General features: G+C 38.4%; 1 protein-coding gene across 2 annotated transcripts in view; it reads left to right on the top strand.

Annotated features, from left to right (window-relative positions):
* The window catches only part of GALC (galactosylceramidase), a 40936-nt gene continuing 29524 nt past the window's right edge, over nt 1–11412 (top strand). Inside the window, exons 1-6 of one of the 2 annotated variants that reach the window (XM_072864683.1) lie at nt 1–256; nt 1254–1322; nt 3199–3262; nt 5117–5230; nt 6688–6827; nt 9093–9131. In XM_072864683.1, the coding sequence (XP_072720784.1) occupies nt 89–256; nt 1254–1322; nt 3199–3262; nt 5117–5230; nt 6688–6827; nt 9093–9131 (594 nt within the window). In that variant the 5' untranslated portion in view covers nt 1–88. The remainder of the gene's footprint in view (nt 257–1253; nt 1323–3198; nt 3263–5116; nt 5231–6687; nt 6828–9092; nt 9132–11412) is intronic. The other variant, XM_072864684.1, reaches the window with a different exon arrangement.

Below are 11412 nucleotides of genomic sequence, written 5' to 3'. Positions count from 1 at the left end.
CGTGACACGTGGAGCCGGGTGCGCGGCGAGTTGCTGTAGGGACGGGGCGGCGCGTGCGGGACGCTGTCGGTGGCGCGGAGCGGAGCGGATGGGGTGCGCGGCTCTGCTGTGGGGCTGGCTCCTCCTTGGCTGCAGCTGGGGCCCGGGGCCCCCCGGGCTCGGTGCCGCTGCGCTCTCGACGGCCACCTACGTGCTGGACGATGCCGGCGGGCTGGGCAGGCAGTTCGACGGGATCGGGGCTGTCAGCGGCGGCGGGGTGAGCGGCGCCGGCGGGCGGTGGGGGCTCCTCTGGTGCTGTGGTGCTAATACCCTCCTCGGGGCGGCGGTTGCAACGGACACTTGGGCGCGGGATTCCGGCAGTGGGTGTGTTTGGTGGCTTCGGTGCAGGCCCTCGAGGCTTCGGCGGGGACTGGGCCGGGGGGTGTCTCTGAGGGGGAGCCGTGAGGGCCGGGGGCTGTCGCTGAGGGGCGCCATGAGAGGTGGGTGGTGGGGAGGCGTGAGTGGGTCTCTGAGGGGGAGTCCTGGAGGCCCTGCGGGGAGCTGTGTGGGCAGTGGTCCTGGCTGCGAGGAGAGCTGGAGCCGGGCCCTGCTTTGTGCCTGTCTTCCGGTCACTGCGCAGAGTCAGGCTGCTCGGGGTGCTAAGGGCCAGCCACATCCTCGGTGCTGTTGGAGGAGAGCTAAGCCAGGGTGGGTTTTTTCTGTAGAGGGTCTTCCTAGCTACTTGTCTCTATGAGTTTTAAAATGCTGGACAAGCCAACAGCCAGTCATATGCTTTCCTGTGGTCCAGTGAGCAGAGCCATGAGATCCTGTGAGTTCTTACCCATTCTTGGACCTGCTGAGCTGCTTTCCTTGCCCTCCTGCCTGTGTGCCCCATGAGCTCCTGTTGCCTTTGGTATGCGGTGAGCCAAAGCAGGGAGATTCCAGCAGAGCGGGAGAAATGGTGCTGGGAGGGAGCTGCGTTTTGCTTACGATAAGTCTGTGAGATCTCTTTGTTTCTCTGTTCTCTGGACTCTCTTTGAAGTAAATTGCAGGTAACCAGCGTACAAGGCAATTGCAATCTACAAAACCAGAAATGCACAATTGAAGGGTTAGAAAAGAGTTTTTGTAGGTGCTTTATAGGTGCTGAGTTCCTGGTGATATAATTATTTTTGTAGGTTTATTAGCTATGTGGAAGTCCTACACTGACAAACTGGGATGTACTTATATGTTTGAAAGTTAGGTTTTCATATTTTCATGTTTTCTTTCCATTTTAGGCCACATCTAGACTCCTGGTGAACTACCAAGAACCTTATCGCTCCCAGATTTTAGATTATCTGTTCAAGGTAAAGTCAGTTTCACTGCTACAATAATGTCTAATTTCATGCAGAATTTCTTATCGTGTAATGTTGGAACTCCTATAGTATATTCAGTACTACTTGACATTAGACAAAATCCCATCTTGTAAAGCATCTACTGTAATGTTGATTTTTATCAGAACCTTACATTTTAGCTGTTGTTTTTGACAACCAGCATGTTGTTCAGGAGCCTGTTTCTTCAAATTATTATGAAAATTCCTTTTGTGTTTTCACAATATGTTTTAAAAAATATGTTTTCAATGTATTTTGATAATCCATGTGGTCTTAATGAGGATTAAATCGTGTTTGTGGCTAAAATGAGGGGTTTAGCTATTTATAGCAATTGCAGGAAGTGGGTCTTTGAGACAGTTTTGGTTTTTTTGGAGTACAGATAGATTCACATAATGTGTGACTGTGCAGACTGCATTATTTCAATAGCATATCTATTCCAAACTAGTCTCAAGTGTAAGTGCAGTTACTTTAGAAGGCGTGTGAACATTGTTGGTTTGTAAGCTGCTTTAGTTAGCAAGTGTAACCTGTGGAGCTGCCCAACTTAAGGTATGGTAAGATTATTGCACTGGACAGTAATAATTTGTTTTGCTTTTGGCACTGTAAATTACTCTGCTGGAAGACGATGTCATGTCACTTTCAGGTAGTGTAATCCAGATGGCTGGAGGGGAAAAATTTACTGTGTAGTTTAAAGAATTGGTTTTAAAGAGTAGAGTAAGGCATAATGTGTGACTGGTGGATATGAGTTTTCTGAAGGAATCAATAGGTATGTGGTAAAAGAAAATCTAGCTGAGAGATCATGTTTTCAAATAATTTTTGACATGTTCTTTCACCAAAACCTCTTAAGCTGTCATGAGATACGTGGGAGGGATATACCTTGCCTCATTCTCCTTGTCTTTTAATGTTAGTCAACTTTCATGATGGGGATGGGAGAGCAAATGTCTTAGAAGTTTAAAATCAGAAAAGTCAGGAAGAGAAATGGTAAATTGGGAATATTTGCTTCTTATTTAAAAACAAATTAAAAAATCCAAAACTTGTAAGCCAAGCAAACTATCGTCTATACAGCATATTTTTTTAATCAAACTGCATTCTCACATCTTAAGACTTTTTTTTTGGTTGCCAAAATTATACTTGGGTAATTCCATGGAGGAGGCCAGCTCATTAGTGGTTACTAAAATAATGATTAGTTGTAACTTCTGGCTTGCGCAACTCTTAAGCCACTAATGGCTGGAAGAGCATACTAGGAGTAGGATCACTTGTATGAGGTTGAATTTTATATTCTGCTCCACCAGTCAAATGTCAGGGGAAGAGGACAGTGGACTAGGTAGCCATTTGTTTTCCATTATGGTGTGTTTTTTTTTCTCTCTTGCCTTTCCGCCGGTAGTTAGCAGATTATTTCTGACCCGTGTGTGTGCTCTTTCACATAAGCGGTGTAACCCTTTACACCAAAGAATAAATTATATACAGAAATATTAACTTCAATAATTTTATTTTAAAAGAAAAGAAACTTGACTTCTAATAATGTTAAAAATACTGTTGTGTTCCTCGTATAGCCCATGTTCTACTTTAAGACCGCTTCAGTATTTTCTTGAGCATAACCAATTTAAAATCTGCACAGCTGGGGAGAAATGTCGTTAATGGTGCAAGAGTCAGTGAAACTGACTAAAGATAAGTGTACTATTTATCTTGCTCCATTTTCTTTTGAAGCAGAATTTTGTATAATCTCTCATTGCATCTATAATGGGTGTTTAAAAAAAAAAGTATTGAATTTTTAGCATCCTCAAAATTGTATGCTTATTTATTGCATTCTTATTAACAGCAGGATTCTGTTTGGTTTTCTGTCCTTTTTTTCTAGCCAAACTTTGGTGCTTCTTTACATATCCTCAAAGTAGAGATTGGAGGTGATGGACAATCAACAGGTATGGATTTTGTGTGAGCAGGGTTTAACTTCTCCTTGCAGTGATGCTGTAAGTAACATGTCCTGCGCATGTCACTTTAGCTGAAGCATGGAGATGCATTCTGTAGTTGTACTGAAATTGCAGAAAAACATAAGCAACATCTGCTAACTTATAGAAGAGAAATTTGCACTAACGCTCTGGAGATGGTTCTCACTATCATATGGTTAATAAGTTGCATTCTAGAGCAGATGAGTTCTTTTTTTCCCCCAAGATTAAGGAAGCTCTAGTAGCTTTCTGAATTGCAGAGCATTTCTCAAACACCAGTTTTGCAACACAAACTGTAAAACTTATGTAGGACTAGGTAGTTAATGTCTTAAAAGCATGAAAATGGGAAGACAGCTGGTCAGAAGCAGTTATGTTTCTTTGGTTTAATGAGCTGCTACATTTCACTGGAGTGGCGTTGTCTGACAGTAGGCACTATATTTTTTTTTTTTTTGCCTGGCCATGATTCCAAATGAAAATGTCTTGGTGTAACTTGCCTAGCCTACTATATTTACATATAGGAGAAACTGTTCAGTAACTGCTTGTGATGGGAAGCTGAGAAGCAGTAACTAGACTACAGTTTGTGTATCTCTTTTTTTTTTTTTTTTTTTTTTTTTTTTTTAAATTAACATGGTGAAAAGTATTATACTGGGTTTAAGAGCTCGGTATTTGGTCAATAAATTGCTGGTTAGGGGAGAATGGAGTCGTCTTAATGCATGCACAGACCACCTCTTCAAACACTCTTGCTGCTGGCTAAGGAGAATGTTACATACTTGTGTGATGGCTTTCCAGATTTTGGAAGGAGAACAGTAAGATGCATATGTCTTAACACACTAGACTGCAGCTCTTATTCTGACCTCAGAGGTGTGATCAGGAGTCTGTTTGAAGTGTGATCAGGAGTCCAAGTTTGGAATCTAATTGTTGTTCTATGTCTCTGACAAACAGAACTTGAAAATAGTCAAGTGTTAGCAAGCTAAAAAAATCAGTCCTATTTTCTGTAATGAAATGTGCTGTTTCAGCAGACTTCATTAAAAAAAAAAAGTCTCATCAGAAGAGATCTCTGGAACAATTAGGCATATAGTTTAGCATAAGTAATTGTTGCAGTTGCGTGCACGAGTTATTAATTGACTTTTGTGTGTAATGACTTCCCATGCAACACTGATTCTTTTGCCCCTTTCTAGTTTGTTTACACTTGCCTGAGGGAATTCAGTGCATAGCCTTCAATCCCAAAAACTTCCTGCAGTCATGGAACACCATGGAAATTATAAACTAGATCTTTTATTGTAAAAATAATAATAAAAAATCTTTCCTGTCACTGAACAACTTCATGGCGGTTTCTTTCTTTTCTGTCCCTGGACTTGCCTTGCACAGAAGAAATAAACTATAACCTTCTTTTCTTTGCTTTTTGGTTTAGATATAACCTGCTTCTACAAGTATTTTTTTTTTTTTTTCCTCCTGATCTTAATCCTGTAACTTTCCTACTGGTTGTTGTGACCAAGATAATAATGAATATAGATTTAGTATTATCATAGCTGAAGATAGAAAAAGCCGAATAGTTAATCACATTCTGATGTTAAAAGCAGGCATAGTCCCTTAAAAATAAAAAATATTAAATTTATGCTAAGTTAATATGGTAAGAATGAAGGGTTGCAAGTCTTGCGTGTTCCCTCCCACTACTCATTTTGCTTTGAAATACATACCAAAGAATGTGTGAACCATGTTGGAGATATGTGCTTGCATACTATGGCAGTGAGCAATACAGAAAACTTTATAATGTGTAACATCGTATGACACAGAAGATAATTGTGAGCTACCTGTCTCTTTCCTTCCTAGATGGTACTGAACCCTCCCATATGCACTATGAAGATGATGAGAACTACTTCCGGGGCTATGAATGGTGGCTCATGAAAGAAGCTAAAAAGAGGAACCCCCAAATTAAACTGATTGGTAAATTGATTCAAGCTTTAGGATTTAAATACTTTTTTACCCCTAACTAAATTACATATCTGACCCTTAACTAGCATGTTAATTTTAATGGGCAGATGTTTTGATGTTGCAGTAGACAAAGTTGAAGCTCTAGTATTTGGTAAGCTTGCCTTGATGCTTCACTTAAACTTACTGTGTTTTACTTTGTTACAGTAGCACAACAGTCTCATGTTGTGCTACTGTAACAAGTAGCATAACAAGAATGTATGTAATAAGTAGCATAGAAAAAGAAATGACTAATAATTTGCTTGTATCAAGTAACATTAATGCTTAGACTGTATCACAGCAATGAACATAAATGATTTATCATGAAAGCTGAATTTCTGAATAATAGAGTAAAAAATTGGGAGGGATAAAGTAAACTTACAGGAAGTATAAATCTGTAAATCTTATACACACTAAATTCAATTATATGTTCTTATTACAAACCCATCAGCCCCTCCCTACTATAGTGGTTCTTGTCTTCTCATTTGTCCTATGTATGTAGTTGAGTTGTAAGAGAACTTTCCTGTCTCCCTGTTTTGATCGTGGGTTGTGTGACAGTACAAATGTGGAACCCTAGATTTTAATTGAAACACTTTACAAAATGTATTTCACATGAAACAAGGTAAGAAATCTATCAATTACAAAGTATCTAATCCCCCCTCTTCCAGGCATCAGGCTTTACCATATCCAGCCACAAGGCATGAGTTGGTGCAGGATTTGCTAGTCAGGTTCTGTTAGACAGGCACTGTGACAAGCAGTAAGCTTACCATCTATGACTAATTGTGATTGATTATTAATAACCTTCCTCTTCTCTCAGATGAAGCTCTCAACAAAGGAAGGAGGGTTTGTCTTTGAATTAGCCTATGGTGTCTTATGAAAAGTCAGCTGAAAACTTATCAGGATCTGTTTAGGTTAATTTGTTGTTCTTATTTACTACAAGATCCAGTAAACAGCTGAGACTCAGAAATGTTTTTTCCTGATACTAATCCTTCTTTCTCTATTATGATCAGATCATGATTTCTTCTGAAATTCATATTCAGGAGATTAACAATTTTTGGTGTTCAGTATTGATCCTTTGTATATAACTTTGTAAATTTTTATCCTAAAATCTTTGGAATTTTAAACCTGTTAGAGCTAATACCACACAATTGAAAGATTGTACGTAGTCAGTTGTTCTCTAGTAATGAAGGTTTTCTAGCTTAAAAAACCCCCCACAAACCAGCTATTAATATGTTTGATCGCAATTTATATTAGAGCATACTCTCCAGTTAAATAAGTTATGTTTCACTGTCTTCACTGGAACTATGTGATTTTGAAGTGCATATCTGCTCCTTCATTTTAGGTAGAACAAATTACAACTTGCTATTGAAGCTTACTGAGTAACGTAGACTAACCACTTATCTTATTCATTTGTTTTTCTTCTCTATTTCCAGGATTACCTTGGACATTTCCAGCATGGATAGGGAAGGGTGAAAACTGGCCCTATGACTATCCAGATGTCACTGCTTACTATATTGTTTCATGGATATTAGGAGCTAAACAGTACCATGATTTGGACATTGATTATATTGGGGTCAGTAAAGCAAAATCTCCTGTATATTTTATCTATCTTCATTCCTAAGATCTTGGTCTTGTCTCTCTTTGTTGATTACTGGAGGAGGGGGATGGGAAGATAAATTGTTTTGTAATTGCAGTTTTGTCTTTTTCTGTTGCAAGGGAAAAGACGGAAGTTATGTTAGTTTACAGTCTTTCTGCAATAATGGCCATTAAAGCAGAACCAGTGTAAAATGGCTAGTCTCCTGCCTTCCCAATTCTAGAACAAAGTTACCAGAGAATTTGAGAATTCTGAAATCTGCTGAGTCTTGGGCTTGTCATTTTCTGCCTTGCTTGTTTTGCTTGGGTTTCAGCAGTTACCAGCTAACAAAAAGCTTTAGTTAAGACAGAGTTTGTGAAAGCTAACATGACTTCATGGCGTAAAATATGGTCACTGTTTTGCAGAAGAGCAATCCTCTACAACTTCTTCCATTTTTACCCACGTTATTTATAGTAGATAAAGGTGCATGTGTTACTGTACACTATAACTACTATATTGTGTTACAGTGCAATATATGGAAGTAGTGAACGAATGCCTGAGAAAAATGTCATAATTTGGAAATGAGAGAGAGAAGCAGACAACCTGGGAAAACACTTTTCGAGTTCATTATTTGACTGAGATTCAACTTCTTGTTTTTTCTTCTGATTAAGAAAATGTGTGGCTAGGATTCCTCTAAAATCAGTCCTATACTACTGAAACACTTATTTTGGACTTTTAAGTGTTTTAATACGAGACAGTTGTTTAACTGCAGAAAAGCTGAAAATCACTTCAGCAGTCCAGAGCAAAGCTGCTGGCAAACTATGGTTCCCATCCATCAAAGGAAGTCTGACCTTTCTGCTGTAATGTGGGAAGGTATATCTGATGTATATCTCCTCTGGAATGCATCCCCCTTGATGTTGCTGACTTACTTCATCTGTGTCAGTCTTGCACTTTGGGTAACAAACACAGTGATGCTTCAGCAATTCAACCGGGGGGATAGGGAGAACAACTGCTGTTAAATTTTCTCCTTGCTATGCTCTTAGAGTAGAAGGTAAGTTCTGCATTTTACGTATTTGAGTAATGTCTGTCTTCTGTGTTGTTACTTCACAGTGATTGGCCTTCTGAATTCTGTACTTCTAAGAAAAGGGAATTTCTGCTTCTACAGACAATGTGGTGACATTGCATATTGTCTGATTTCTTTGTGGGTATAATCTGAAATACAGGAAAGCAGTGAGGTCTGTGAAGGCTCAGAAACTGTCAAAACAATTTTAATGCTGTTCTGATTCTACATTGTTAGCCTTTACTGCTCTTGGTTTATAGCATGTTATATATCATTATTTGCTTTATGATGAAATGAGCCTTTCAGTAAGTAACTTTTTGATTGGCTCATTTCTGAAGTCACATGTTAGCACTTATGGAAAGATCTAGAAATATCAAAATCAAATGGACATATCCCACCTGCAAGAAACTGCTTGTACATGGTTGGGTAATCTACACCTAGAGGGGTATACTTTTACCTTTACTGGTGAATGTGAGTCACAGTGTTCATGTTGTGGTTAGAAAATACGAAAGTAAGAAGGTTTCTGACTATGCATTTTATTGGCTAGGGTATTTAGTAGAAAGGAAGATCAGCATTCCTACTTTTGAATTTTGAGCTATGTTTAGCTTAAACACTCTTTCCATAAAAGATGGAAAATCCAGAGCAACAGAAATAAGATCATTTTGTTTCTGTTTACTTAAACTATGCTGGATCTCTCTTGTGTTCAAGTATGGATATAGTCCTGTGTAAATTAGAAAGAACTGTAAGTATCTTTAATAACCCCCTGAAACTGTAGGCAATTGTTTGATATGTAACTTATTCTAGCACTCCTATGTCAGTGTATGGCAACAAGGCCCATTCATTAGGACCACACCTTGAAGCCACAATGTGTTTCTCAATGATTTCGAACTGTAGACCCATTGGTAATAATGTCATGTGTAACACTGCTACCATTGTAGAGCCCAAGCAGCTCTAGAATTCTTTTCAGCAAGAAGGTAATTAGCAGACCTTAGAGACAGATAAACAAGCAGCTATTTTGAACTTTCATACAGAATTTTCCCCTGAAGACATGATAACAAAACCAGCCAGAGCACTTTCCTCTAGCAAACTGAAACCATAGAGTTCATTAATGGATTGTATAATCTTACATATACATAAATAAAATCTTTCATTATGCATTAACATATCCTGATTTTTCTAAATGGCTTTTTACTTTTCCTTTATAGATATGGAATGAAAGGGCATTTAGTAGCAAATATATCAAGGTATGTATTTTTTCTTATTTCTCTGAAGTGAAATGTTTGTCTTTGTTATCGTATGTAAACAGTTAGCGTTTCTGAATTTCCCTAGAAAAGGGACCAAGATCTAGAATTACTTAAAATTCTGTAGCAAAGTTCCAGTGCATATAATACCCTTGAGTTATAGCTATAAAACTCCAGGTTCTTTTTTTATGGAAAACATAATAAAGGCTCTGTGTGTTTAGCTGTGCAAAATTCAGTACCTCCTGTTCCAAAAGAGTTGGAGGAACACAGTATTTCACACAACCAACCGTGAGAGATTTCTAATATCTCTCACTGCTGCCTGCCCCTGCTGCCTCCCTGCCCTTTTTTGAAAACTCTCTTCTGTTTGTTATGTTATGTTGAAGTGAAATCTTAAGTACAAGCTTCTGTTTTGTTCACTTCCTTGTTGCTGCTTTGAGGCTAAGAAGCAATAGCATTACCTCTTCTTAAAAGCAAATAAGAGTTAAATTGAGTGTGTAGTGAGTGTGAGTTAAATAGCAGAAATACTGCGCTTTTTTTTTTTTTTCCAGAACTCAGCAGGGATTGAATTCCATCTGCTTAACATTAGTCAATTAGTGGCTATTAGTAAAGTTTCAGTTCTACAGTTTGTGTACACTGGATGAGGTTAGTCACATCATTTGTCCTTGGCAACTTCTGTAGTTATTTTGTTCAAGGATTAGTTTTAGTGGAATGATACAGGAAATGGCATACAATGATTAAACGTGACATTGCAATAAGAGCAAAAAAGTATCTTTAAGTATCTTTCATGAGGCTGGCGTATATAAAATTCTGCCTACTCCTGAAAACTGAGAATGCTCTCCTGCAAAACATTTCTTTTTAAAATTGTATTTCTTAGAATGTAGAACTAGATGAATACCCCTATAGCTGTTTCCTATGATTTGTGCAGTGCTTTGACTGAGGGAGGGCAGGAAGCACTGGCAGAAAGCTCTGTGCTGGTTGTATACCTTGTACAAAGAAAGAGGAATACCTTATATCCATCTTTATCGTTTTCTTGTTAACAAATATGTTAATCAACCATGTATTTTAAACTGATTTACCGCGTCCACTGCCACCACAGTAACTTAGTTTCCAAGTCTTATCACATCTTAGACCAAATTCTGTTATGTATACACTTCACTCCACAACTAATTTCATTAAAGGTATTTTCTAGACTCTCACTTTTGTAGGCTGCTAGGCCATTAGTTCCTTTTGGACACAGGGGTTTGGCACTAGAGTTTTTGAGTGACTGACAAAATCCCTTCCAGAGAAGACACAAATATACTGAAGTGTGACACAGCAGGATATCTTGTCATCTATGTCAAGGTGTCTTGTTTCTTTGGGCATGTTAAGTAACAAAACTCTGGTGGATGTCTAGCTGCTTCAGATTTTGCTAGTGAAGCTACTTAAATCCCTGTCTAAACTTGTTCAGTGGGTGTGCTTAGAATCCTCTTAAAATATCCTATCCCAATGTGTGTTCAGCACAAACCTAGCCTAACGTTCTTTATAGCTAGGAAATTAGTTCATAGGGTGCTCTCTTTATTACAAAAAACCCTCAGGAACTAGAAGTTTTCTGTTATATCTAGCATCAGGTAATGTGGGTTCCAGGCTTTTCTTTTTCAAAAAGAAGAGTGGTTCACTAATTGGGTATAGGCTAATGGAGAAATCACTAAGGATGCTAGTAGTCTCCTAAAGGGTAATGCTAATCATAGGTAAGTTATGCTGGTAGGGGAGGAGGGGGAAATATATGTGTGATGGACTTCAGGTAGAAATCTCTAGTTGTTCAGTATGTATGTTATAGAAGCAAAATCAAACAGAACTGAAAACACTTATTTGCAGGCTGGAATAAAACAATGCAAGTAAGATGGAAGATAAATAGTGAGAATTTTTTTTTTTTGAGCTACAAATTTTATTTCTTCACTGACTAGTTGTTATGTTGTTTGAAATGCCTATGAGACTGAACCCTTTGTAAAAAGAATCAGCAGAAAGAGAAGGCAGGTCTTACTATAAATAAAATACTAATTTCCCTATATCACTGATTGGCTCTTTTTTTTAAAAAAAAAAACCCTGGTTTTCTGGTTTTCTGTATGTCTTATAAGAAATAGAAATATTCTATTTTGCTCAGTCCTATGTCATGTCACCTGGAGGCTTTCTCATCTGTTTGTCTTGGGCTTCCTAATGTGGGGAGAACGAATGCGGAGAACAAACTGTTGAGTGTAGGTGTGGCATTCTACTTGTTAGCTTTTTAAATGCTGTTAAATTGGGACTA

Source organism: Ciconia boyciana, chromosome 6, assembly GCF_034638445.1.
Source record: "Ciconia boyciana chromosome 6, ASM3463844v1, whole genome shotgun sequence".
In the NCBI taxonomy this organism is placed as follows: domain Eukaryota; kingdom Metazoa; phylum Chordata; class Aves; order Ciconiiformes; family Ciconiidae; genus Ciconia; species Ciconia boyciana.
This window is presented reverse-complemented; position numbering and strand designations above follow the sequence as displayed.